The sequence below is a fragment of the Oreochromis niloticus genome, linkage group LG23 (assembly GCF_001858045.2).
Source record: "Oreochromis niloticus isolate F11D_XX linkage group LG23, O_niloticus_UMD_NMBU, whole genome shotgun sequence".
In the NCBI taxonomy this organism is placed as follows: domain Eukaryota; kingdom Metazoa; phylum Chordata; class Actinopteri; order Cichliformes; family Cichlidae; genus Oreochromis; species Oreochromis niloticus.
The window spans coordinates 45426030-45450314 of record NC_031986.2 but is presented as its reverse complement, the minus strand read 5'-3'; the positions used below and the strand labels follow the sequence as shown (position 1 = coordinate 45450314).

The following is a 24285-nucleotide window of genomic DNA, read 5'->3' as shown; positions in this document are numbered from 1 at the left end:
AGGTGCCTCATTTTTTCAGTACTTCAGCTAAAGGAAAGTACTCATAGAGACCTGATTTACATGCAAGTCAAAGAAGATCTCTCGTTCAGGAAATGGCCCGAGATTTCTAGTAATGGCATTGGAGGTTAAGTATATGCCGTCCAGATAGTGGATAGATGGTGTTTCTGAGGTTTTTTGTGACAACTATTATAAGTTTAGTCTGAATTCAGAAAGAGGAACATTACAGGTCCACAGTCAGAGGTATGAATTTACCTTATTTGAAACCTGAGACAAAGAAGAGAAAAGTGCAACCAGGTGACAAATGAAAGGGAAATGTGTCAGTGAGGTGAGCGGCCACACTCTGCCAGAACAGCTCAAATGACTCTAAAAGTCTCTGAAAGGGAGTCGGACACTTTCTTTCCCCTCATTTTGTGTTTGATGATTGTGTACACTGCAGTCTTGGTTTCAGATCTCCCATTGGTCTTCACTTTAGTTTAGATTTGGTGAATCTGAAGGTTGTAGCATATCATTCACATCATTTTCATACTCACTGAATTACATGGAGACTCGTCACGAAGGGTGTTGTGTTTGGACCGTCCCTGCCAGCCCCACAGAGCTGAGAGTCCCTCGGTGTGGGGTCCAGGTGTTTCCTGATGTTCGTTGCCAGCCCGTATTTCCGTTTAAAGAGGTGTAAGCATCTTAACAGATCAACACTCGTGTTGTGTAGTGGTGTGCAGACCCCCCCAAGCAAACCTGACTGTGACAAACAATCCACAGGGTGCATTCGTGTGTGTCATTTCCACTACAGAATAAGTATCGGGGTGCCTCCCACACGCCTTCCTACCGTGACGGTTTTGCTGTTTCTGTGTTTGAAATATTCTTAGTGCCAATTAGTGACACAACACTCAAGCTGTTTGTTTGTTTTCGTCGGACGTCTGTGATCAGCTTTAATCGCCTTACAGTTTGAATTAGCGTTGTCAGATGAAAACGGCTCTAGAAAATGCGACCTTTGACCTCTAAAGCAGAAACGCACAGTAAATAGGTTAAACATAAATGGGAACACGCTGCATCATTATTTTTTCCTTTGTCTCTTTTTCCTCGCAGACTTTGCAGAGCCGCTCACTCTGCCTTCCATGATTGATCCCGGCCCCTCCGCCGGTGACAGCCCCACGGGCGCCGCCCTGCTGGGCAACTCACCCCCCGAGGAGAGCATTGCCATCCTCACTTCAATGGGCTTCCCCCGCACTCACAGCATCCACGCGCTCAAAGCCACGGTCAGTCTTCTGCCCACTGTGTCCACTGGAGTTTTTCTAGCCACTAGTACAAAAAAAATGTTTAAAATACATCAGATAATTATTTTCACTGAGAATTCTGGTTATTGTTAATTATCCAAGATGTCTTACAAATACCATTTTGTGTGACTGACAAGGTCTTCTGCTGCAGTTGGTGAGAGCAGGGATTTATTTTAAAGACGAGAGACACCGACGGCCTGTGTGGGCAGCGATGGTCAGCCTGTCTGAGCCGATAAGGTGGTGCCTATATCTCAGCCTGTTTAACATAGAATACTTACATATTTATATAGAGATAAATCAGAGCCGAGCAACGGAAACCCGGACGACAAAGAACCACCCACGCGCTTCGGTGTCTCTGATGGGTGCGGGGACGCCAGGCACCACAAATGTTGTTCGTTTGAAACGCAAGAGGAAAGAAACTCTGACAATTAGTCATTCATTGAGTCATTATGAAACTAAAATGAGTAACAATCATAAAAATACAGCCTGTAAACCTAAAAGAAACACAAAGCAAATGGAACAATTTAAAGTGTCAGGAGGTGAAGTGGGTGTAAGGCGGCGTGGTGATTTTAAACAGAGGGCAAAGAGCAGGTGTGAGGATGAAAATCGAGCTTTGTAAGTCGACTTGTTTACTTTCCAAAGTGCAGATGTGATTGGTCGTCAGAGTGATTAGAAATGTCTACATGTGTTTAGCTGTAATCCCAGCAGCACAAACAGCCCTGCTGGTCTGTCAGGTTTAGGAGCAAGACACAGCTCACTGACACTTCAACTCACTTTATCATCACATAAGGTTAACTTTGAATGCATTCATAGTATTGATTTATTTCTTTAATGAGTCAAACATGATACAGTTGCAGTAAATCCATCAGTTCCCCTGTTTTGAAATGGCCTCTGATTCTCATCTTTCAAAGTGTGCCCTCAGCAAAAATAGCCCAGCAGACTGTTAGTCAGACGCACAAATAGACGCTCCAGGCTTCTCTGTTTATCATCAGTGAGTGCGCCCGACTCGCTGCCTGCCATCGTGTTGTTGAAGTGGAAAAAAGCTCACATTGGTCCTGAGGGATGGAGGTGTGAAACCAAGAAGCGGTCTCAAGTCTTGGTTCATTATTAGCCCAAAATTAGGAAAAAAAAGAAAAAGAGATTGCCCTTCAAGCTTAGTGACCCGGCCGGCAACATCAGGCAGCTTAACCTCTCCTGATCCCGATGTGCTCCTGACATTCCCCGGGAATCACACGTTCAGGAATCACACCTCTATTTTGGACCAAACGCAAACATCCTCTGTGGAAAAAAGAGCAGAGACGGATTCCTGTCACCTTTCTAGTAAATAATTGTTCATTTAACACGTTCCTAAAAGTGAGACTGCTTTTTATGAGGAGTTTATCCAAGATGCACTGGAGCTGTGGGGGGGGGGCTTGATAAATCCCCCCAAAATTCAGTCATCAGCCCTGGTTTTATTCCCATGAGTACTGCTGCTTCTACTGTGACTGTTGATTTGAGCATTTCAGGAAATAATTTTTCCAGGAAAAGCAGAAATATTTCTGGGTGAGGTTAAGGATGTAGAGCAGGTCATCCACTAATTGGAAGGTTTGTAGTTTGATCCCTGGCTGCTCCAGCCTGGACAGTTGTTGCTCCCAGCGCATTCACTGGAGTGTGAATGTTAGAAAAAACTGCGGTAAAACTGAGGTAAAAGTGATTTAAGAAAAGCACTTTGTATAAGAACCGGTCCAGTTACTAGTGAGCATTTTCACGTCTGCATGAGAAGAAGAGATTCCCTATGATTCTTTGTAAATTAGCATTCCTGGGATATTAACGGCCTTTTTGGTTCTGAATGTCAGCAAGCTGACCGTGTTTGCGCCGCTTTTGGCATTTTACAGAACAATAATCTTGAACGAGCTCTCGACTGGATCTTCACCCACCCGGAGGAGGAGGAGAGTGATGCCCTTTCAGACATGGCTGACACAGAGCCCAATGACAACGCCTTCTCCAACGCCAACTCGCACAGCGACTCCACGCTGTCCCCAGACGGAGACGCGTCGGGCCCCAGAGTCAAAGACGGACCAGGACGTGAGTGACTCTGCACGACCGATTTCGCTTATTTTAAGCTGCAGCCGCTCCAACAGAAACCTACTGCTTCTCTGCCCTTGAATTTAATCTCGACATTGTGAGCGTCCACAGGCCATTTTAGCCCCAGTCAGGTCTGATTATGACGCATGCTGCACCCACGTGCTGCTGGACACTGAATTTCAAGGTGTAGCAGCATCAAAAAAACAATTTACATTCCTCCTTCATTTTATCACCACATGCTAAATAAATCACCTGTTTTTAAGATAAAACTGAAAATGAGCACTTTATTAGATAATTATCCCTTTAATTGGTTTTCTGTAAATATGCGTTAGTTTGTCACTCACTGACTTTGTTCTTCGTGTTTTTCTAAGGATATGAGCTCTTTGCCTTCATCAGCCACATGGGAGCGTCCACGATGTCTGGACATTATGTTTGTCACATCAAAAAGGAGGGACGGTGAGCTGCACGCAGTGTTTCATGTTACAGAGCTGACGACATCCAGGCCTTTCACAGAAACATCTCTGTGATGTCTCATCGCTCATCTCGTTACGTTGACTGTGTACAGATTTATTATTATTTGTAGTTCTACGATAGTTCACCAGTCTGGCTGCGTGCTGCTGGATCATAACTGAGCCTGTTTTCTCTTTAGACTGAGTAGAAAAAGAATAATGAACCCATTAAATCTTTTCATTCAAATTTGAGAAAAATAACACTTTAAAAGCATTTGTGTAAAATTAATGTGTACTTCTCCCGCCTGCAGGTGGGTGATCTACAACGACCACAAAGTGTGTTTGTCAGAAAGACCTCCAAAGGACTTGGGCTACATCTACTTTTACCATCGACTGTCGAGCAGTTAAACCACTGGTGGCTGTGCCCGTGTCCTTTAAATACCCACAGACCCAGAAGACTGGCAGACAGCTGTGACGGCCTCAGTGGGAACGATGGGATAACCTCTCCGAACAGCTGCTTACCTTATTGTGATGTCGTTCTGGAGCAACCAGGAACTCTGGTCAGAAGGGAAAGCGATGTGCTTTTTGTGTATTAGTGTTATGCTTTAAATGTGTATATATCAATGTTTGTGTTGAAAGAAAGAACATTTCTTTACAGTGTTGGTACAGAGGGATGTGTGCAATTTCTACGATTGTGCTCTTTACACGAAGCAACGCCACATATCAAATCTCAGTCTTTCTCCGCTCTGCCTTCAGTCACTGTGCCGTTTTTTCTTTTTCCCAAAGTGGTGCATTTTATAAATGTGTAGTTAAGCGCGGTGCTCCACTGCCAGCCCTGCTCTGAAACTGCAACAACAAACAAGAAGTTCCTGTGCTGCAGGTGGCTTTGCATCGGGAATGTTTTTCATCCTGAGAAACTGGAAAGAGATGAGGAGCGCGATGCTCGTTCAACAGCGCAATCCCAAGTGCTTTATGTAAAACATTAGAAATATGAAGTGGAGCATAATTCACTAAGAATGAAAAGGTTTTGGTTTTCCACACATGGAAGTCACCACGTGAGTTTCAGAGTGATAAATGGGTTTTAACTAGATTTGTCCCGGTTATGCTCGAGGTCGACGTGTAAGCTTGTCACATTTAATGAAGAACCTTCGACGCCCTGATGCGCCGGCTGAGCTGTCAGGGTATTAGTGTCATTTCTGTCCCTGTTGCACTTTTTTGACTTTTTCCTGTACCTGCACTGTACTCGCCAATCACAAACTACCAGGTCTCATGTCTGAAGTGCGGCACTGCCGAGGAGATTACATTCGTTTGATTCGATCTAATTAAGGCCAGCCTGGCTGTCCAGTCGTCCCTGTTCAGGGAGGTTCCATAGTAATGTAGGTGAACCTTTTGTGTACATAAGTTTTGCTCAAAATGCAAAATATCTGCAAACTCGACATAACTGTTACTTGGCCGCACCTGGCTCACGTTGGTTCTTTTATCACTCTGACAGATTCGGACTGTAACCCAGAAGCTAAAACGATTGTTGGCCTTTTTATTCAGGCCATGGAAGTTTGAATGTTTTTGTCTCGAGCAATATGCACTAATAACCAAATCTGCTGTTGAACAGCTGTACAGTGACCCGTACCTCCTCTGAATGTATACACTCGTGGTGCTCGCTGCAAACAGAACGCTCAGAGATGACTGTGATGATACAGCTGGCCACTCTTTAGGGCCTGGTGCTGGTCGAGCCACCAGCTCCCTGCTTTGCTCACTTATCTGCTCAGTAAGATTCATAACGTACAGGATGGATTATACACTGTGCTCTTGACTGTCAGTATCTCCACACTTGGCTTCATCTCTTTATTTTTATTCACATTTGGGTTTTTAAACGACATGAAACTGGTTTTGTTTGCTGCATCTCAAAAAGCGCGGTCGGCTTCCGGGAGCATATTTGAAGGTGGAGTTCTGCTTGAATTAATCATAATTTATCAAACGTTGAATTACAGTTAATTATTTTAGGCTCTCGTCCTCAAAGGGAAGACGTGCTGTTGACAAAGAGAGTAGAAAAGAAAAGCAGAACAGCACCACGATGGTTCCTACGGGCGTTTTTCATTGACACAGACAAAAAACACAAATGTAATTTATATAATAAATCCATATGACTCCCCTTTAACAACACTGTGCCTCGATTTCCCTGAGCAAATATTAGCCTCTTACCAGATAAACTGTTTGTCTATGCATCGGGGAATACTAAACATCTCTATGCAAGTCTTGTGTTTGTGCCACTCATCGTCGCTGAGTGGGTGACAAGCTTTTGCCTAATGATGGGTAGCTGTAAACGTCTCTGCTCGTTGTCCCGGCTCGTTGCCGTCTTTGTCTTTCTGTCCTCTTCTTTCAGCTTTCCCTCCAGCTCGGTCGCTTCCATTCTTCTCTACCTTGTTTGAAACGTAATGGTTCATTTTGTTATTTAGAAAAGGTTTTTTCACTGTCAGCATGTGAACTAGAGAGATTGTACCGTTGTACTCTTGTGAGCTTTATTCTCTTTTTTTTCTCCATTTAACTAAATGTCAAAAAGCTACTTGACCCATTTCTAATCTTTCTGCCTTTTTTTGTGCCAATTCTGTAGTTTTCATTTCAGAGCTCTCCTCGAACTGATTATTTTAAGCTGACTTTTGTAATGTATCCAAATATGGCTTAGGTGTATGTGAACAGAGTCATGGCAGTACAGTGTACCAGTGGCACTGTTTACTTACGATGTTTGGATAATTTAATAAACGACATATTTGTTGAGACCTGGCTTCATCGTGTCGGGCAGGAGGCGGAACAATAAAGACACGGGAGTGTCGAATATATAACAACACTTTATTTTAAAAGATTACTTTCATATTGTACGTTCCAAAGGTGCTAATGCTGTCCTCGTGATTATACAGGGAGATTAATATGCATTGTAGTAGGTATTTCAATAAACGAGTGGCTGTATACAAATTACATTATTTCTAATTTCATCCATGAAAATATATTATTCATATACGTGTGACACAAATAAATGAAAACAAAGTGCACGCTCTGAAACGAAGCAGTGGAGGAAGAAATGTACATATGCAACAGCAACCTTAATGAGCCCAACCAGTGAAGCCATCATTTGTATCCTAAGCACAAGTTCCCACATTTTAAAAGCACAAATCTTTTAGAGATAATAAAAGTGGACAGAGCCACATAAAAAGTGGCTTATTGATACACAAAAAAGTTATTCCAGTGAAATGAAGAATAATGTGCCTCTTTTTGAGTCTTTTTTTTAAATTCTATTTTGACCGTTTTATTTCAGTATCATTGTTTCATTAGAATTAAGAATTATTTGTGTGTCTGGGTATTTATTTGTTTTTTCAGTTAATAGAAACATGCTGGAGCCAAACGTGTGATTGCCTTCACAAATTAATGCCTCGTTAGGATTGTTAAATGGACAGTTCATTGGGTACACCTTGCTAGTACCCCTGCACACATTTTCACAAATCAATATATAGTTAAATTTTATTTTCTCCAAGAAGCTGAATGGAAACATTCGTCAGCATTGTCATTATCAGGTAGGCTGTGGTGTTTAAATGATGCTCATTTTTGTACCAAGGGGACCAAAATTACACCACTACCAATCTGACCCACTGACACAGGCAGCCATGTTTTTATGCTTATGCCAAATTCTGACCCGGTCATCCGAATGTCACAGGAGAAATCAAGAAGGATCAGACCAGACAACGTGTTTCGACTCTCCAGTTTTGATGGTCCGTGTGATCCGTTTCCTGTTCTTAGCTGACAGCAGTGGTTACATGTTCACAGATGCTCTTCTACATCTGCTGCTGGTTTCAGACGACTCTGTGTAAACTATAGAGATCCAGAAGTCAACAGTCCCTGAAGTAGTCACACTAGTCCTTCCGGTACCAACAACCACATTCAGAATCACCTCTGCACTGCGTGACTGCCACACCATCTGCATCTATGCAGCTGAACAGGTGTACCTAACAAAGTGGTCAGTGAGCATGTACGATTGTATTTGGTCTGTTTTCAATCCATAAAACTGCGCAACACTCACCTTTGAAAACTTAAGGTCTCCACAGTAGAAGACACGGTGAGCAAGTCAGTGTAAAAGCTGTGAATTTAACATTTGAACTGTTTCATGGCTGTCCACTTTTACTCTCCCTCTTTCTTAAGTGTAAACAGAACTAATGAAGCAGTGATTCTTGCAAATATTAAAAAATTATAAAAAACAGCTGTTAAAGGGTCACAGCAGGTTGTGAAAGTCTACATAAAAACTTTTCACCACTAAAGAGTTGTGCAATAGCAGCTAGACAGCTTTATAGGTTGGAGTCATTGCAATGGTTACAAACGTGTTTGTAATTTGTAGAAGTAATAAATATAACATTTCTGCATAACTATGATTATCCAGTTGATTAGCCAGTATTCAAGCTGAAGTACGTTTGGAGTGTGCTGTGCCTTAGGCTCAGTACTTTGAGCCTCTCACACTTGATCATTCCATGCAAGAAAAAGCATCTTGTGTAGATTACATACTGACTATATACATCATGTTTTGTCAAAGTTTGAGAACTTAAAAGTGCATTATAGCAATATTGCAAGGAAACTTTATGATATATTTACTTGGGGTAGAAAGAGAAAGCACTTCCATGTATGTCATGCATACGAATGAAAACGTCATTAAAAAAAAGTAGAAATGTAAAGGATCTAACATGCAAACAGCCTCAGTTTGTTGCACAGGCGCATGCGTTAGGTTAGGTCAGTTCACCTGAGAAGGTACAGTAGTAGGTTCAGCAAAATAAAGAAAACTGCATCCTATCTCAATGCACTATGGAATGATGTGGACGGCAGAAGAAGGTTGTAGCCCAGCAGTGTAAGATTTCTTTAAAAAACATGAACCTGTGGTAACCTGTAATGAAATGGGAAAGAGCGAGGGCCTCATAAGACAACTAGAGTTGATTTTGTAAAACACCTGGGAGGACAGGTGTCAAGAGAATATTGTATAATGCGATCAGCTATATGAAATGTATCTTTTTATTTTATCATTAAGCACATGTCTATGTGACTTTTCACCTAGTAACTTGTGTGCAGCTACTAACCGCTTCCTGTCTTCAGAGAACATTTAGATGTAGAGAAGTGAAACCTCAGCTCTTTTAAAAGAACATACAGATGTAGAAAGGGAAAAACCCGCCGCTCTAAGTGACGTTGTTATCTTTGTAATACACACACACACACACACAGAACAATCTTGTATAAATAAAGAACGCAGACGGTGACAAAGTGCGAGTCCATGAGTGTCTCCTGTGCGAGTGCTCTGTGACCGTCCTCGCGAGTGAAGGAACTGCAGTGTTGTGTGTTTTCTAACTCAGGTGTCTCAGCTGAACAAAGAACGGCAGGGTGATTTAAAGAAATCCCCTGTCAACAGGCATGTAAGGTAAAAATGTGGAACAGCTCCTGGCCTACAGAACAACTCGCACGACTTTCAGTGACCTGATAGGGACCGACTACAGGGTAGGGTTAACCCTTTAGCAAAGAAAACTGAAGGAGGATCGTCGTGCCACGCTAGCTGCTCTGTGAGCCTAAAAGTGGAGCTTTGAGCGAAATGCAGCACTCACTCTGACAATGCTAACATACTGATATCTCCTGTGTTCAATAAGGAGAGATCAAGTACTGAACATGATTTGTTGAGACAAAGAAATGAATGTATTTGGCGATCAGACTCTGGTGACCCATCTTACCTATCCCAGCAGTGATAGGATTTAGGACAGGACCCCCTGGAGTCTAGACGCTGGTGGTGGTGAACATGAAAATGGAGATGGGGACGAGGTTGGTTGTGCAAATGACAGTCTGAAAGGGAGAATGATGAAGAGCACAGATTTGAACCAGAGTGGAAGCTGATTGGCTCAAAGAAGGTGATTTGACGAGAGTATTACGACTGACAGGGTGTGAAAGTGTGGCAGTGACCTAAAGGACAGCACAACGGCTGAACACCCAAGAAAGCAGGCAGGTGAGTGATTGCAGACCTTCCATATTGAATTTAACCACAAGCTTTATTATATTAAAATCCTAACAGCCAAATGGCTCTAAAAGTAGCTTGATGCAGGTTCATGGCGCTGTCGCAAACTTTGCAGTTAAACCCATTCTGCTGGCCGAGTGACACTTTTTTTTGGGGGGGGGACGTGCTGGAAGCAAATTTCACGCCACCCCTTTCAGTCTGGGCCAAACTGGCAGACAGACCCACGCTGGCATGTATGGAGCTACACGCATGCTTAAATTTGACTTCCACAATAATTTAATGCTAATCAAACAAATCAAACATGAACTCCTGGATGTAAACCTGATTTGTTCCAGTGAAGGATACAGCGTGAACCTTTTATCATCGTCCAGTCTCCCACAGTGAATACATTTGTGCATGCACCCCTCCTTTGGCCTCATTGCCTTTGCACAGTCGCTGCTAGCTCCCCTCTGAGGCCGACTGTTAGCGGCATGCACATATGTATCACTGGACTCCTCGTCTAGTCTTTGATCTATTTATCCTGGTTGTGTGATAAATAGAGTCTGTGCCAACATTTTTTTAAGTATCTTGCAAGTAGAGCAGCTGATCTTTTTTCATCTCAACAGTGCCACAGACTCGATTATATTAATGCAGCTAGTGTGACAACAATGACAGAATGTATGGAGCTCGATAAAGAATAAAGAAAAGCTCGATACATGGCGGTGAATTTGGTGGATGCAACTAAGGTCAAAGACGCCATGTCCGTGCACCCTGGTTCTAAAAGCAGAAGGCTGCACTTTATGTGTCTATCAGTTTTTCTTTTTGTCAGAGCCATCGACCACTTTTCTCCCTGGGAGAACACTTGTTTTCATTCTGGCGACTTCTTGATGAAACACTTCTTCTTGTACAGACTGTGACACCCCGGCTGTACAGTTTGGAAGATGAATGGCTCTCGCACTGGTCTCTGGTTCTGCCTGATAGCGTTCTTTCCAAACACTGAAACGACGCTTCCTTTCGGTCCACCGAGGCAGACGGGGACCAGCAACAATTCAGAATGGCAACATAAAACATGACCTTTTGCATAGGAGCTGACAATAAAAACCACTTTCTGCAGCACCCTCAGACCGTGGACACGCCTGATAAACACCCGAATGTGCTGAGCTATGCAGTACAGAAGATTATCTATCATTTACTCTGTTGCACAGCGAGGTACATGGTATTCACTTCAGAGAGTGACTTTCAAACTAGCAGCAGTGATGCAAGTGAAGCTGTCAGCTAAAAAGTATGTCTAAGGAAAAGCTTTCTTCCTGCAGCAGGAGAATCACTGCATTTATACAATCATGTTTTCTGCAGATGCATAACCATCTCGGGTTTGAACATCAGCCTGATGTGATTTGAAGTGTGTGGCGAAACAAACAGCGTTCATGTGCAGCATTCTGCCCAAGCTTACGTAAATATTTAAATCATGCATTATGACTATTAAATGCATGAGCCTTGCAGCAGCAAAGACACCACTAACTGCGTTAACAGATACAGACAACAGAAAACAAATCGAGTCAGGTCAGCAAAAATAAAAAAGGATTGTATAATGTGTACAGTAGTCGTTAGGGCCTCTGAAGCCATCCTGGAACTAGCAGAAGAAGATAAAAAGAGATATTTTTAGACTTGTTAAGAATAACTTTTTCATATGCTAAAGTTTGAAAAGACTAATGAAGGTTTTATAGATTGCTGTTGCCCAGCTTTTCGGTGTGTTTCTGCAGTCAGCTTAAAGGGAACAAAGAGGAGCTAGGAGCCAAAAAAAAGGAGAGAAAAACCAAGCGAAACAAAAAGCTTTCAAGTTCAAAAGACAGCAGTTATTTAAAGAAAATGAAACTAGTCTGAAAATGGCTTAGTGTGGGTTTTTTCTGTTTTCATAAAAATAGTATAAATAAATATTGTTGGTCGCATGCTTTTGAGTAAGGCTTTACAGACCTGGCTTGCACATTCCACTCGGACTGAGGAAGTTATATCTGTTTATCTGAAGTGCAAAGGGAAAACTTCTAAAAGTATGTTAATTTGAAACAAGAATCCATTTATGAAAATGCTTATTCATGCAGTATCATTATTTTCCCATTGAAAGAGGATGAAAATAAGCCAGGAACAGAGTCTGGAGCTCCAGGTTATATGGTGCAGTCTTTGTCATTTGGTCACTAAATCCATCCTTCAGGAGAGAAATCAGGAGTCAAACGTTTTTTCCTCTCTTTTCTTTGAAAACGGCCTGTGAGGTCTGCTCTATCAGGCTCGTACAACCGTCCGTCTGCCTGTCGCTCCGTCTCTGCTGGCTCGGCTCTGTTCCGCTGGATGAGTCAGTTTTTAATTGATGTTTTCTCTAAGGCATTGCTCGTACAATCTTTGCCCGTCCTTGTGCTCTTCAGGGAAATCACAAATTACAGTGCAAATCCAACACAAAGCAGTCCCTTCAAACCCTTGGAAGAACCTATCCCCACAACTGCTCTGAGGTACTTGGGCGAAAAATATAATAGCTTTGACGACTGTAGTTAATTTGGACGTGCATAAAAACACACTGTTGTCTCTAACGTCCATCAGTCCATTCTGATGTGTGCACTTTGGACTTTTGGCTGTTGGGTAGAAATCAGATAGTAAGTGAAGAGGGGGCAGATGTTCGCATCGCTGCCTCCCAGTCCTCAAATGTCTAAGTTGAAGGCCCGCATGAGAAGATCCAAGTCACCGATATTTGCAGCCTGGAAGAGTTCAGGCTGGTCCATCATGGATAAAGCTATCCTCAAAGCTGCCCAGATGTTTCCAGACATCACCTGGTGGGACTGCTGGCGACTCCGGCTTTTCCTCTGAAGGCTTAAGGCAGTCAGGAAGTTGCTGGCCGCTTCTCTGGGGAAGAAGCGATAAAAGCAAGTCATTGCATCACAAAATTCCATCAGCTGATCTCCTCAGTTCTGAGACATGTGTGCACTGTTGTTAAAAGAAGAGGCGATACTACATAGTGGTAAACATGACCCTAAGACATTTTGCTGCCATCAAACAGGACAAAACCTCGGACAGATCCGGGCTCAGGGAGAGACCCGCCCAGTCGGTTGGGGTGAGGGGAGGAAGACGAGACCAACTCATTTTGCACAACAAGAATATAAACAAAAAGGCCAAAATATAACACTGCACTTGATCACTCTGCGAGAAGTCTCGAGCAGATGTCTCAACTACCAAACTAACAGAGGCAAATGTGCAGACTTTTAAACCTACCTTAACTTCAAGGCATTTCTTGTGTTTTAGAGTAGCACAAACCTTTGGTAAGGTTTAGAAAACTCACTCATTTGAACTAGAGCAAATTTAGCATGAAGGCCTGTTGTTTCTATGACTATTTCTATGCTTTTATTTTGTTAGCGTCTATGCTATTTATTTACTTCGGCCACTGACGGCTGTCTAGTGTAACTGGCTGAGTCTGGATATGTCTTGATGTCTGCTCGTGTCAGATTTCTGGTCATGTGCTGCTGCTTTGAAGTTTTTCTACACTCATAGTAGCTTCAATCTGAATATTTTCTGTTTGTGGCTAAGCAGTTACCTTTTGGATGTTGTCTGGCAGGTACATATTAAAACTCGTTCTATGATAATTTTGAAATATGAATGCATATGATTGGTATCATGAGCTGAATTTATATGTGCAGATAGTATTCCACTTGCCACACGAGATAAATGATTCATAAGAAGAGACCAAGTGCACCAAGTCACACATTTTGCAATTTAGATTCGAGCTGCAATAATAAATCTATCAACAGGAAATTAATCAACATTTTCATTTTTAAGCCAATATCGTCTGCAGCCTTCTCATTGTGAAGATTTCATGCTTTTATTTGGCGTTTATGAAAATTCACATATTAACTCTGTGCATTATCTCACTTCAACTGCTGCCCTTTCTGACCTACACTTTGGCTGTTATGCTTATTAATTCTACTCCACTGCATCACGCAAAAAGAATAGAAATGCTATCCCACTCTCCTGCAGCCCCAGATCACTCACCTGTGTGCCCCCAGGTTAATACAGCTGATGCCCAGGTTGTAGCGGGACCGGATAAACCCCGGCTGCAGCTCCAGGGCTCTTGTGTAAGCCTCCACTGCCTCCTCGCTTCGATCTCCATTCGCCAACGTGGCCCCGAGGCGGTTCCACAACAAGTAGTCCTGCACAAGAGCGCGAGTCGTGGGTTGATTGAGGAATAGGAAATGTCTGGTAGTGAAGGTTTGGCACAGCTCAGCGTGGTGTGTGCTGTCAGATGCTGCCAGCCTAAATAACCTACATACTCAAGACTTGCATTCAGTCATTTAGTCCAATTTAAAATTCATCAGCGACATCGCTTCAATTATTGTTTAATTATTCAAGGCTTAAACGCTGTCCACCTTTGAGGGACCTGAAAAATCACCTAGCAGTGTCTTTAATACAATAGATGGACTAATTAAGAGTTGGATAATCTGGGCTGCTGTGCATCACATGGCCTTCCATCTGCAGTGACAGCGTGACAAAGCAGTCTATTTTTTAGAGACCTAAATAACAAGGGGCTGTTTTGGAGCATTGTAACATCTCTCCTAGTTAAAAGTAACTCAAGAAGGGTAATTTAAGGATAGCTGAGTTACATCACAAAGGATGTCCTTGCTGTTGTTTCCCACCTGCAGGTAGACGGGCACATACAGAGGTCATGGTCTGTTACAGGGATCCTTCATCTCTGGCTAAGCCCAGCACTGGGGTATAATTATCTCCCTTTGTGTTCAGAGCTATTTTTCCAGGAGGGGAGCAGATATTACCAAGTCATATGTGGGAGGCTGGATTTAACAGTGAGTAATATTCATGCTGGCCTGGGACAGTGCTAGGAGGATGGAACTGATTTGCATACAGAAAAATGGTAGAAAAGTTCTTGGTTGTATTTACGTGTGTGTCCATTTTATTTGTCGCATGTCTGTGCGTTCTAGTGGAGTGAATATGCATGCATCTGAGATTATTTTTAGTTCTCTGGGTAATTATGTGTGTTTTTGTGTATGTGTGTGCGGACTGTTGTGCTGGATCACAAGCGAGAGCATATGTGTGCCAGTCAGGAGTTCACCAGGCCAGATTTGGCAGCGCGACAGTTCGCATATTGCTGTGACAGTTTGCTGTGCCTCACTGCATCTGTTTGCACAAGCTCTCCCTTGATATTCGTGGCTCATTCTCGCTATGCTTCGGGGCTTCGCATCTGCTGCGTGTGTTTGGAAGTCTGGCTCTTACAGTATGTACAGTATTAGAAAGCACCGCACACGCTCACAGGAAACATTCCTGAAGGATTCTGGTTCACATCGACACGATAACAACACACACACAACCAAAACACACAGCTGCTGCAGATTTCTCAGCATTCCACCACATCCCAAAGATGCTCTGTTGGACTGGGATCTGGTGACTGTGGTGGCAATTTGAGTGCAGAGACTTCAGTGTCATGTTCAAGAAACCAGTTTGAGGTGATCTGACCCATGGGACGTAGTGTGCTATTCTGCTGTCAGCAGAGGGATGGACACAGTCAGTGATAATAATCAAGTCGGCTGTGGTGTTCAAATACTGACCGGTCGGTACTAAGTGCGCTACATCAGCGGTCCCCAACCACTTGGTCGTATCATTTTATTTTGTTGTATTTATCCGCCACACTTTAAAGGCCTGTCCGTGAAAATATTGTCTGACATGAAACCGTCCGTGGAGCAAAAAAGGGACCGCTGCTCCAGATAATGTACCCAACACCACTCTAACACCAACAGCCTGAGTTATTGATACAAAGCAGGATGAAGCGATTGTTGCTGCAGAATTTGAGACTCATCCAACCAAGCAACATTTTTCCAGTCTTTTATTATCCATGTAAACTGTAGCCTCAGTTTCCTGTTTTAAGCAGGAGAGGCAGCCAGTGTGGTCTTCTGCTGCTGTACTGTGCACTCAGAGACGCTCTTTTCATACACTGCCTGTAATAAGTGGTCAGTTTTTTGGCATTTGCCCTTATTTGATAACAATAATGGAACTAGACAGGAAAGCAGAGAAAGACGGACATCAAGGAGGGATTTTCACCAAGTTTCTCTTTTTTTGAATCGTTCTTTCTAAGAAGATGATTGTGTGTGAAAGCAGATCAGCTGTTTCTGAAATACTAAGACCACTAAGTCTGTCTGGTTCAACAACCATGCCTCATTCAGAGTCACTTAAATCACTTGTCTTCCTCATTCACATGCTCTCAGCAGGTCATCTTCAGTGTACCCACAACTACACCGAGTTGCTGCCATGTGATTTTTGCATTGCGAGCAGTTGAACAGGTATACCTAATAAAGTGGTTGGTGAGCATATATCTTGACGTAATTCATCCTTTGCAAAGCTGAGAGTATATTTGATTCATCATGTTTATCTCTGTAAACATTTCTATTCTGCAGATGACAGCTCACGTACGAGGAGTGACAGGCAAAATATTTTGTGCTCTGTGGTTTTAAGTGATGGGAGACCAATGTAAGTGCCCTCCTCTGAAGACAAATACTGTGAAGTGAAATCATATGTTAACTCGTTTATACACTACACTGCTTTCTTTAGCATGCATGGTCTATGCAAAGAAGTTAAAGAGGTAGAAAAAAACTTGCACTACGATCTGAAACCCCAGGTTTGCCATTTTGACTGTCACCATTTCACTATTTCTGAAGCTAAAAGTGAAGCGACATGGATAATAGACTGGAGCTGATGAGTGATACGTATCATTTTGAAACATCTTTGAGGTGTAACTCCTACTTACTGATCCACCAGCACGACTCAGAAGGGCTGAATCTGGCTGCTTTGCTCTACAAACAGGTCTACATGGAATATAAGAACTGTGAAAGTATCACGACATTCAGTCCAAAGACAAATGACCATGGCACATTCAGAAGCTGCAAATGACCCATCAGGACAACGATAATGATGTGATGTCACTGCCCTCAGTAATGCTCCTGCACAGACAACCTCCTCGTCTCGTCACAAACCTGCTCCTGTTCACTCCAAAATGTCTCATCTATGAGGACAGCACGCCTAATCCTGCACTGTTAGCTACAAGAGCAAACACAAGAGTCTTTATCCATTCCCAGCAGCTTCTGAGGAACAAAAGTAGAGTACTTTCTGATGATAATGTGTCCACAACAACAGAAAACCCACTGTTGTGTCATAACATGGATGTAATCTGTGATCCACAGTTGTATGAAAACTGTTGACATCGGTCGATTAATGCAGTGCCAGCTGCGTAGAACAGAACAGCTGTGTCATACGCTGACTGTCTGTTCCACATGTTCAAAAACTTTAAAGCTGGTTTGTGAACATGTTTGTGAACTCAAAGCAGCCATAATAGCTGGCTTTAAACGTCAGCCTAAAAACATCTTTTTGGAGAACCACAGCACCATGCATATTAAACCGTGCCCTTGTGTGTAGTGCGCAGAGCTGTGTGTCTACCTCGGGCCGCACTGACAAAGCCGTGTTGAAGGCCTCCACGGCTTTGTTAAACTCTCCGCTGAGGTTGTAAAGCACCCCGAGGCCCGTCTGCAAATCTGGGTCAATGCTGTCAGAGTTCTGCTGAACTGCTTCCAGGAAGAGCTCCTTGACCTCTGGTAGCAGGGAGCTGTGGACACACACACACACACACACACACACAAAACTGAGATAAGGATTAGTGTGACTTAAGGCTGCTGAGTAAGCACGTGTAAGACTGCAGGGCTATGATGTGCACTGGATGGGGGAATGATGGGGGGGGGGGCAAAGAAGGCCAATCGTATGGAAGGAATGAATTTCTGTTTAGATTTTGTAAACAGTTTGTAAACATGTTCGCTCATGTTTGTAAACATGAGTGAAGCTGTGGTCTAATATTTAGCAGTGCATGTATTGAATTGTTAACTCTGTTTCTCTGCAGAACAGACTGAGTGTGTTTCATTGCTGACCAACACCTGTATCATTCACTGACTGTGACCCCGCTGGGTGCCAGACCCACAGTTTGAGAACCACCACACAAAAGTAAAACACTGAAAAAGTGACGGTCAGCTGCTTTAGTGGTCGTGATTTTAAGATAACCTTTATTAGTCCCACACGTGGGAAATTTTGTGTAAAGATAACAGTTATGGTTTGGTTTCCACTTGGGTGGAGCAAAGTTAGGATAGCGATAAAAGGAATGGATAGAAAAGAGGGATGAGGTGAGCAGCAAAAAATAAAAGTGATGTTATTCCGCGGACTAGAGGGGAGACCGCAGTAACTGGGCTGTAACTGTATCTCTTCACACTGACTAGACGATTAATGATTTGATAAAGAGCTACTTTACCTCGGGAGTAGAATTAGGTCTTTCAGATCAGATATACCAAACAACTTCAATTATACGGCTTAAAATATTACAGACAGCGCGCATTTAACAAAGTAATTTAACGAGGTCGACACATGTACTGGTACCCTCCGTCTACCATGTCACCAGTATTACTGCCACTACCAGTGTCACAAGTACATATACGAGAGTATTTACAAATCCTGGAATCGTAATTTCACCAATTTTAACAACAGAAGTCAAATCCAATAAAACACATCTGAAACTTTCTGTTTCTGTCTATCCAAAGCCGCCAGGCTGCAACTCCGACTGTCCAGGAGCTCAGCAATAGTCTGGTCCAGATCTGGGAGGAGCTCCTCCAGGACGCCATCAGTTACCTCATCAGGAGCACGCCCCTTTGTTGTCAGGTACTCCTGGGGCCCATACTGAGTACCATTCTGAGTTGTTGCAATTCAATTTTTACAAAATGGATTTTGGACTGGCTTTCATCATTTTTTTTTACTTTGACCTTTGACCTGTCTTCAGCCCTCTGTGTGTTGATCATTTTTATTTATGGCATCCTTTCATTCCTAACACATTACCCAGTCCATGTCAGTATAGATATCTAGCATGATTGTTTTTTTCTTATTGACAGTTTCAGTGTCTTCCTTTTATTTTTTTGGCTGTGTATATATTTTATATTAGAGAGACGAATAGACCCAATATTAAAAGATAAGCCAGCCAAATAAATGAAGATGTCTGCTTTAATGTGGCTATGGAGTGTAAGCACACGTCAAACTGCCCGTCTGCTACAGCGTCATCAGCTGTGGCAACAACTGCTATTAGGTCTTTAACCAGGAATCTGTGGAAGAAGGTTTTTGTCATTCATATTTGCTAGAATTAAAAATATTCCCAGCACCTGATTTTTATTGTTGAATAAAAAAAAACACAAATTCAGTATGTTAAGCTAGGCAAATAAAAGGAAAAACTAATGTGTGGCTAATGTTAACTGCTAGTATCAAAACCCTTCTTTGCTTCCAGGCTAACGTCCACGTGCCTGTCCTGGATGCATGTGTTGTGGTTAGCATTGTTCTGTTCTGGGTTTGAACACCGGCTGGGACCTTTCTGTGTGGAATCTGCATGCTTTCCCTGTGCCTGCATAGTTTGTCTTCCTCTCACGGGCCATGGCGTGCATGGGTTAGGTTAATGGTCTGTGAAGGTTCTCAGTCATCCAGGTCATCGTAGTCTAAGGAGCTTGGAAAAAAAAGCTTCTGGACTTCTTTAAGTTTCTTGAAGATGTTTCACCTCAGAGAAGCTTCTTCAGTTCTAAGAGCAACTGGTGGAGAGTCCCAGATTTTAAGCCCTATGGGAGTGTCCCCCATGAGGGTCGTGGACCCCCTTTTGATCCTGTACCTAATCACACGAGCCAAGGTGTGAAAACAGGTGTGGGTCACAATTAATGGCAATTGTAAATTGGCTGCAGGTGTAAATGCTAGTTTGTGTCTCTCTGTTAGCCCTTTAAATATACACCAACCTGTCCGGGTTGTACTCTTAGGCTACGTCCACACTAATGCGCTTTCGTTTGAAAACGCATCGTATTCTCTCCATTTTGGCCTCCCGTCCACACTGAGACGGCGTTTTCCTCAAGGAAAAACACAGCGTTTTGAAAATGCTCTCGAAAACGCATACATTTAAAAACGGAGCTGTCCCGTCGCAGTGTGGACGCTCGAAAACACAGACTTTCTAAAACGATGACACATTTTAGCCATGTGATGCAGTCATGTGACCAATTAAACAAAGATAGCGGAGTGCGTTACACAGCAGTTGTTTTGATTGCTCTCAATTTTGACAGCTCTAAAAAAGATGTATATCAGTCTGTACATGCTCCAGACAGCTTTTCTTCAAAATCTTTAATTCTCACTCGCTTTTGCGCGTGCGCAGGACTGGAATGTCAGCGTTTTCATCCGTTTCAATGTGGATGCACAACTCTGTGAAAACAACTGAAAACGCTAGTGTGGACGCGGAGCGTTTTCAGACTATCCGGGCTAGTGTGGACGTAGCCTTAGCTTATAATAGCTGAGACAACCCTTCTCCTTGTGACTCTGAAATTGAGAAGTGGAAGAAAACAGATGGATGGATGGCAAAATAAAAGATAATTATTGTGGAACTAATCAGTGTATTAGTGTACAAAGCAAACATCCGGGACCAGATTTTAAAGTGAAATGTCTTAAACCTGGTTTAGTAATTGTTAACAGCTACAAGAACAAGTTTAAACCTGCACAGCTACATGTTGCTTTCCACTTCATCAACAACTTTGACTTGCTGCAGCCTCTGATATGTATACAAAGCCAACATACGAGACCATCTTTAATAAAGTGGCAAATAAGAGATTTTTATACTGTAGTGATCCTTTTTTAATTAGGTCTAAAGAGTTTAAATACTCTACCTTTCATGTCTGCCCAAGTTGGGAGCATGAGACATCCTGCGCTGGGAGTTTGGAGATCCCGTTAGATGAGTCTTGCCTTTGACGAGATGCTTGTACTTAGGATTGTGTCTCAGCCAGCGGAGGAGGGCCTCACAGGCATCATGGCGCATACCAGTGTTGGTCAGGCTCACTGCCAGAGCCAAGAGGGCTATAAGGTTGTTTGGGTGGAGCTCCAAACACCTGGATGGAGACACGATTCGTTCATGGGAGAAGAGAAATCAAGTAAGGTGTTCACTTCAAAGAGAAATCTAGATTTGACAAGCATTAATTGGGACAGGCCAAAGCAGAGGAACATCAGGCCGAGGCTAATGATTTCTGGGCCAGAGCGAATGAGCAGCACCTCTCCTGCTCCGTCTCTGCTGCAGAGAGTCGTGTTTGCATGCTACCCATAGCTGATGATTTGAATTAGCTTTGCATTTAGGCAAAACGGCATGGGTGCTTGTTCCAGAGACGGAAAGTATGTTTGTAGTGATTGCTGAAGTTATATCACCGGTTATATCACATGGATGCTTGCCATTGAGCTCTGTGCTGGCACTTCATAATTGAAAAGGGGAGAAGAACAGAACAGCGTTGGATGAACGACTTGGATTAGTCGAAAGACTAAAGGGGAGGCCAAAACAAGATTTAGCTCTCAACAAGATAATTTTCAAGCCAGATTTGCTACAGTTGATGTGCCAGTTTCCTTAAAACCATCATAATCTCGCACAAACCAAATTATTTCAGTCCTGCTGCAAATGACATAAACACTGGTTCAAGGCACTGACATTCACTGCATATAAAGTTAGGCCCATAAATACTCACACAATAGCACAAGTGTTGCATTGTTTGCTTCTGTACACGGTCACAGTTGATTTTAATCAAATAATCAAGGTGTGATCAAAGTGCAGACTTGAATTCAAGGCGTTTTACAAAAATAAAAAACTGTTTAGGAATTATAGACATTTTTATACTTAGTCACCCATTTTTATGGGCTTAAAAATAATTAGACAGTCTGACACAATTTTAGGATTTTCCTTTGCAGTCAGTGACGGCCTGTACCTCGACAAATGTTCATGGACATCACCACATGCTGTGTTTCCGTCCTTGAGATGATCTGCCAGGCCTTCACTGCAGCCTCCTACTGTTGCTACTTTTTGGGATCTCTCTGTATCCAGTTTTCTCTTCAGTAACTAAAGGATTGAAAGCCGGTGACTGAGTCGGCCATTGAAGAATAGCTTTGCCTTGCTATGTGCAGTATGCTTCGGGTTATTATTGGTGTGCACTGTGAAATCCTTTCTGATCAGTTTTGCACCATGTAGCAGAGGGTATAGCCTTGTACACTTCACAGTGCATCCTGTTACCTCTATCAATAGTCACACCATCAATAAACAATTGTGACCCAGTGGCACTGGCAGCCATACATGCCCATGCCATAACACAGCCTCCACTGTGTTTGACGGACGATGGGGTTTGCTTCATTTCTCTCGTTTGGCGTACTTTTCTCTTTCCATCATTCTGGTACATCTTGGTTTGATCTGCTGTTCTCGAGTGTAACCAGAGGTTTGCACCTTGTTATTAAACCCTCTATATTTTCGTTCATGAAGGGGTCACATGACACTGATGCGGCTGCATCATGAAACGTGATTTTCACTCAGTTAAATGTTGTGAAGGGTTTTTCTCAGTCAAGGAAAGAATTCTGCTCTCATCTACTTTAGCTGTGCTCTTTCAGGCCCTCTGTGATTTTCTAAGAGAAAGGCATGAACTGGCCTTTCTATGTTTTCTGCCTCTATGACAGGTTTATTTTGTTTTTCAGCCTAATGATGAACTTTACATATAATGTCTTATCTTTTTGACTGTTTCCAGTAAAAAGCTACTAAACAGAAGGTAACCAATTGGAGTCAAGTCCAGATCTTTCATCTGCTTAATTTGTCATTGAATAACAAGGGAACGGGTCTCACCTCGTCAAAAACACACCTTTCAGTCACCTGTCTGAAAAAGGACTTTGCGTAAAAAATGGCAGTTATTACTTAACAGTTAATGTGATACGGTTGTTAAAACCCTTGAGTTATAGCCTGCCCTTCAATCACATCTTAATTGCTTTATTTCAAATAGCAGTACTGTAGGTGTAGCCTTTGTATCAAAGAAGACAGATAATTCTTATTTTCAGGTGGAGCTCATTTTCTGAATTAAAGCATAAACATGGCAAAGCAAAGTTAAGCATATGACATTATTCAACAAACGGATAAAAAAACAGAATACAGCAATGTTGTGAATCTGAAACGATGCCATTGTAACAACAAGATTTATGCCAGCTAAAAACATTTAATCTCACTTCATACAAAAAAGAGCCTTCGCAGATGGAGCCATTACATAACAAAGACCTTCAAATCATAGAAGGAACGTGTAGGGCTCTGCTGGACCGCAGGAATCTCAGGCCAACTCAGATATTCTGCATTACAGCGGACATCATTTGTAATCCACGTCTAACAGTGATCACATTTTCCTAGTATTATTTCTTTCTTCTGAAAAATGGACCATATCTGAAGGAAGAACACTTTCTCCTGAATGGCTGTCGCTTGTGTTTTCTGTTGTCAGCATTCACATTCCCAGAAAGGTGTCATTTCCGGCTTCACCAGTGTGAATGAAAGTGGGTCACCTCCCATTGAGGCTTCTGCTCATAAACTTGCTCTGTGCATTCACCATCCATGTGGGGTGTCTCTGTTTTAAGAATAAAACTCCCAGAGCCTGCTCTTCCCATCTCCATTTAAGGATAACTGTACAAAACTGTGATGGTGTTCTTCTTATAATACTGTTTTAACATCAGCATTTAGTTATGACTTGGTTTTGTTCTAGCAACAACCTACTGCTGTTAAACAGTTCAGCAGGCAAATTTCACATGCTGGGCTTCATCTTTTCACATGACATTTCCACAGTGTCCCACTTGTGGAAACATATGGTGTTCCCGAGCAGCAACAGCTGACAGTTCTCCAATGTCTGCGAGCGTTTTTTGATTTTAAATGGGAACTGAATGCAGTTGTTTGTCATTACCTCTGGAGGGAGACAATCGCTGCCTGCTCGTTCTCATTTTCAGCCTGGGTGGTCCCCAGGACTTGCCAGGCCTGCATCAAAACAATACAAACAGGTAAAGAACAAAGGTAAAAAAACACACAGTGGAAACGGTGTACAGCCTATGTTCTCAAGGGGGGAAACGCAGCAGGAGCAACGGCTGTTGTCTGGCTACTGTGAGTTAAGACATCCACAGCTCCAGCTAATTTTAAGGAAGTACAACTGGGGTATATGCAGTTATGATTAAGACTGACAGTGTTTTATTTGGACTATTGTCCTTAGACACCATCAGATATTATGTAGTAAAACTGAAAAAAGGAAAAAAAGAGTATACTTTAATAATAAATATAGTTTCTTTTGTGTATAACCGCCATGGTACCTATCCAGGTATGCATTTACTGCATTGACAGTGTGTTTGGCATCACTGGCATGCTGAAACATGAAGCCCCTGCCAATCAGATGCTTTATAGATGATATTACAGTGGATCAAAATGTGACGGTAACTGCATCCACGATTGTGCCTCCACCGTGTTTAAAAGTTGGCTGCAGACACTCAGTGATGCTCCTCCATACATACTGTCAACAATTTGAACCAAAATATTTCACATTTGGATTCATCTCTCCAGAAGTTCTCTTGCCTCTCATTTCCTCCCCAGTTTCTGTGTAAT

The 24285-nt window shown here is 42.6% G+C and overlaps 2 protein-coding genes and 1 long non-coding RNA gene across 12 annotated transcripts in view; 2 read left to right on the top strand and 1 right to left on the bottom strand.

Annotated features, from left to right (window-relative positions):
- The window catches only part of usp13 (ubiquitin specific peptidase 13), a 38860-nt gene extending 32304 nt beyond the window's left edge, over positions 1–6556 (top strand). For all 4 annotated transcript variants that reach the window (XM_019351843.2, XM_005479205.4, XM_025902799.1 and 1 more), the window contains 4 exons: positions 1084–1253; positions 3146–3335; positions 3707–3791; positions 4096–6556. In XM_019351843.2, the coding sequence (XP_019207388.1) occupies positions 1084–1253; positions 3146–3335; positions 3707–3791; positions 4096–4192 (542 nt within the window). In that variant the 3' untranslated portion in view covers positions 4193–6556. The remainder of the gene's footprint in view (positions 1–1083; positions 1254–3145; positions 3336–3706; positions 3792–4095) is intronic.
- pex5la (peroxisomal biogenesis factor 5-like a) overlaps positions 6422–24285 on the bottom strand; it is a 102345-nt gene continuing 84481 nt past the window's right edge. For all 6 annotated transcript variants that reach the window (XM_019351844.2, XM_025902801.1, XM_025902802.1 and 3 more), the window contains 5 exons: positions 23600–23670; positions 20534–20752; positions 17256–17421; positions 13812–13969; positions 6422–12671 (listed from right to left, as the gene is read on the bottom strand). In XM_019351844.2, the coding sequence (XP_019207389.1) occupies positions 12470–12671; positions 13812–13969; positions 17256–17421; positions 20534–20752; positions 23600–23670 (816 nt within the window). In that variant the 3' untranslated portion in view covers positions 6422–12469. The remainder of the gene's footprint in view (positions 12672–13811; positions 13970–17255; positions 17422–20533; positions 20753–23599; positions 23671–24285) is intronic.
- Positions 9697–19317, top strand: LOC112843796 (uncharacterized). 2 transcript variants are annotated; one of them, XR_003216307.1, is made up of 4 exons: positions 9697–9797; positions 16031–16105; positions 16220–16292; positions 18398–19317. It is a non-coding gene; the product is annotated as an uncharacterized LOC112843796 (long non-coding RNA). The 2 variants fall into 2 exon arrangements; XR_003216308.1 differs by having other exon boundaries at positions 9726–9797; positions 16034–16105.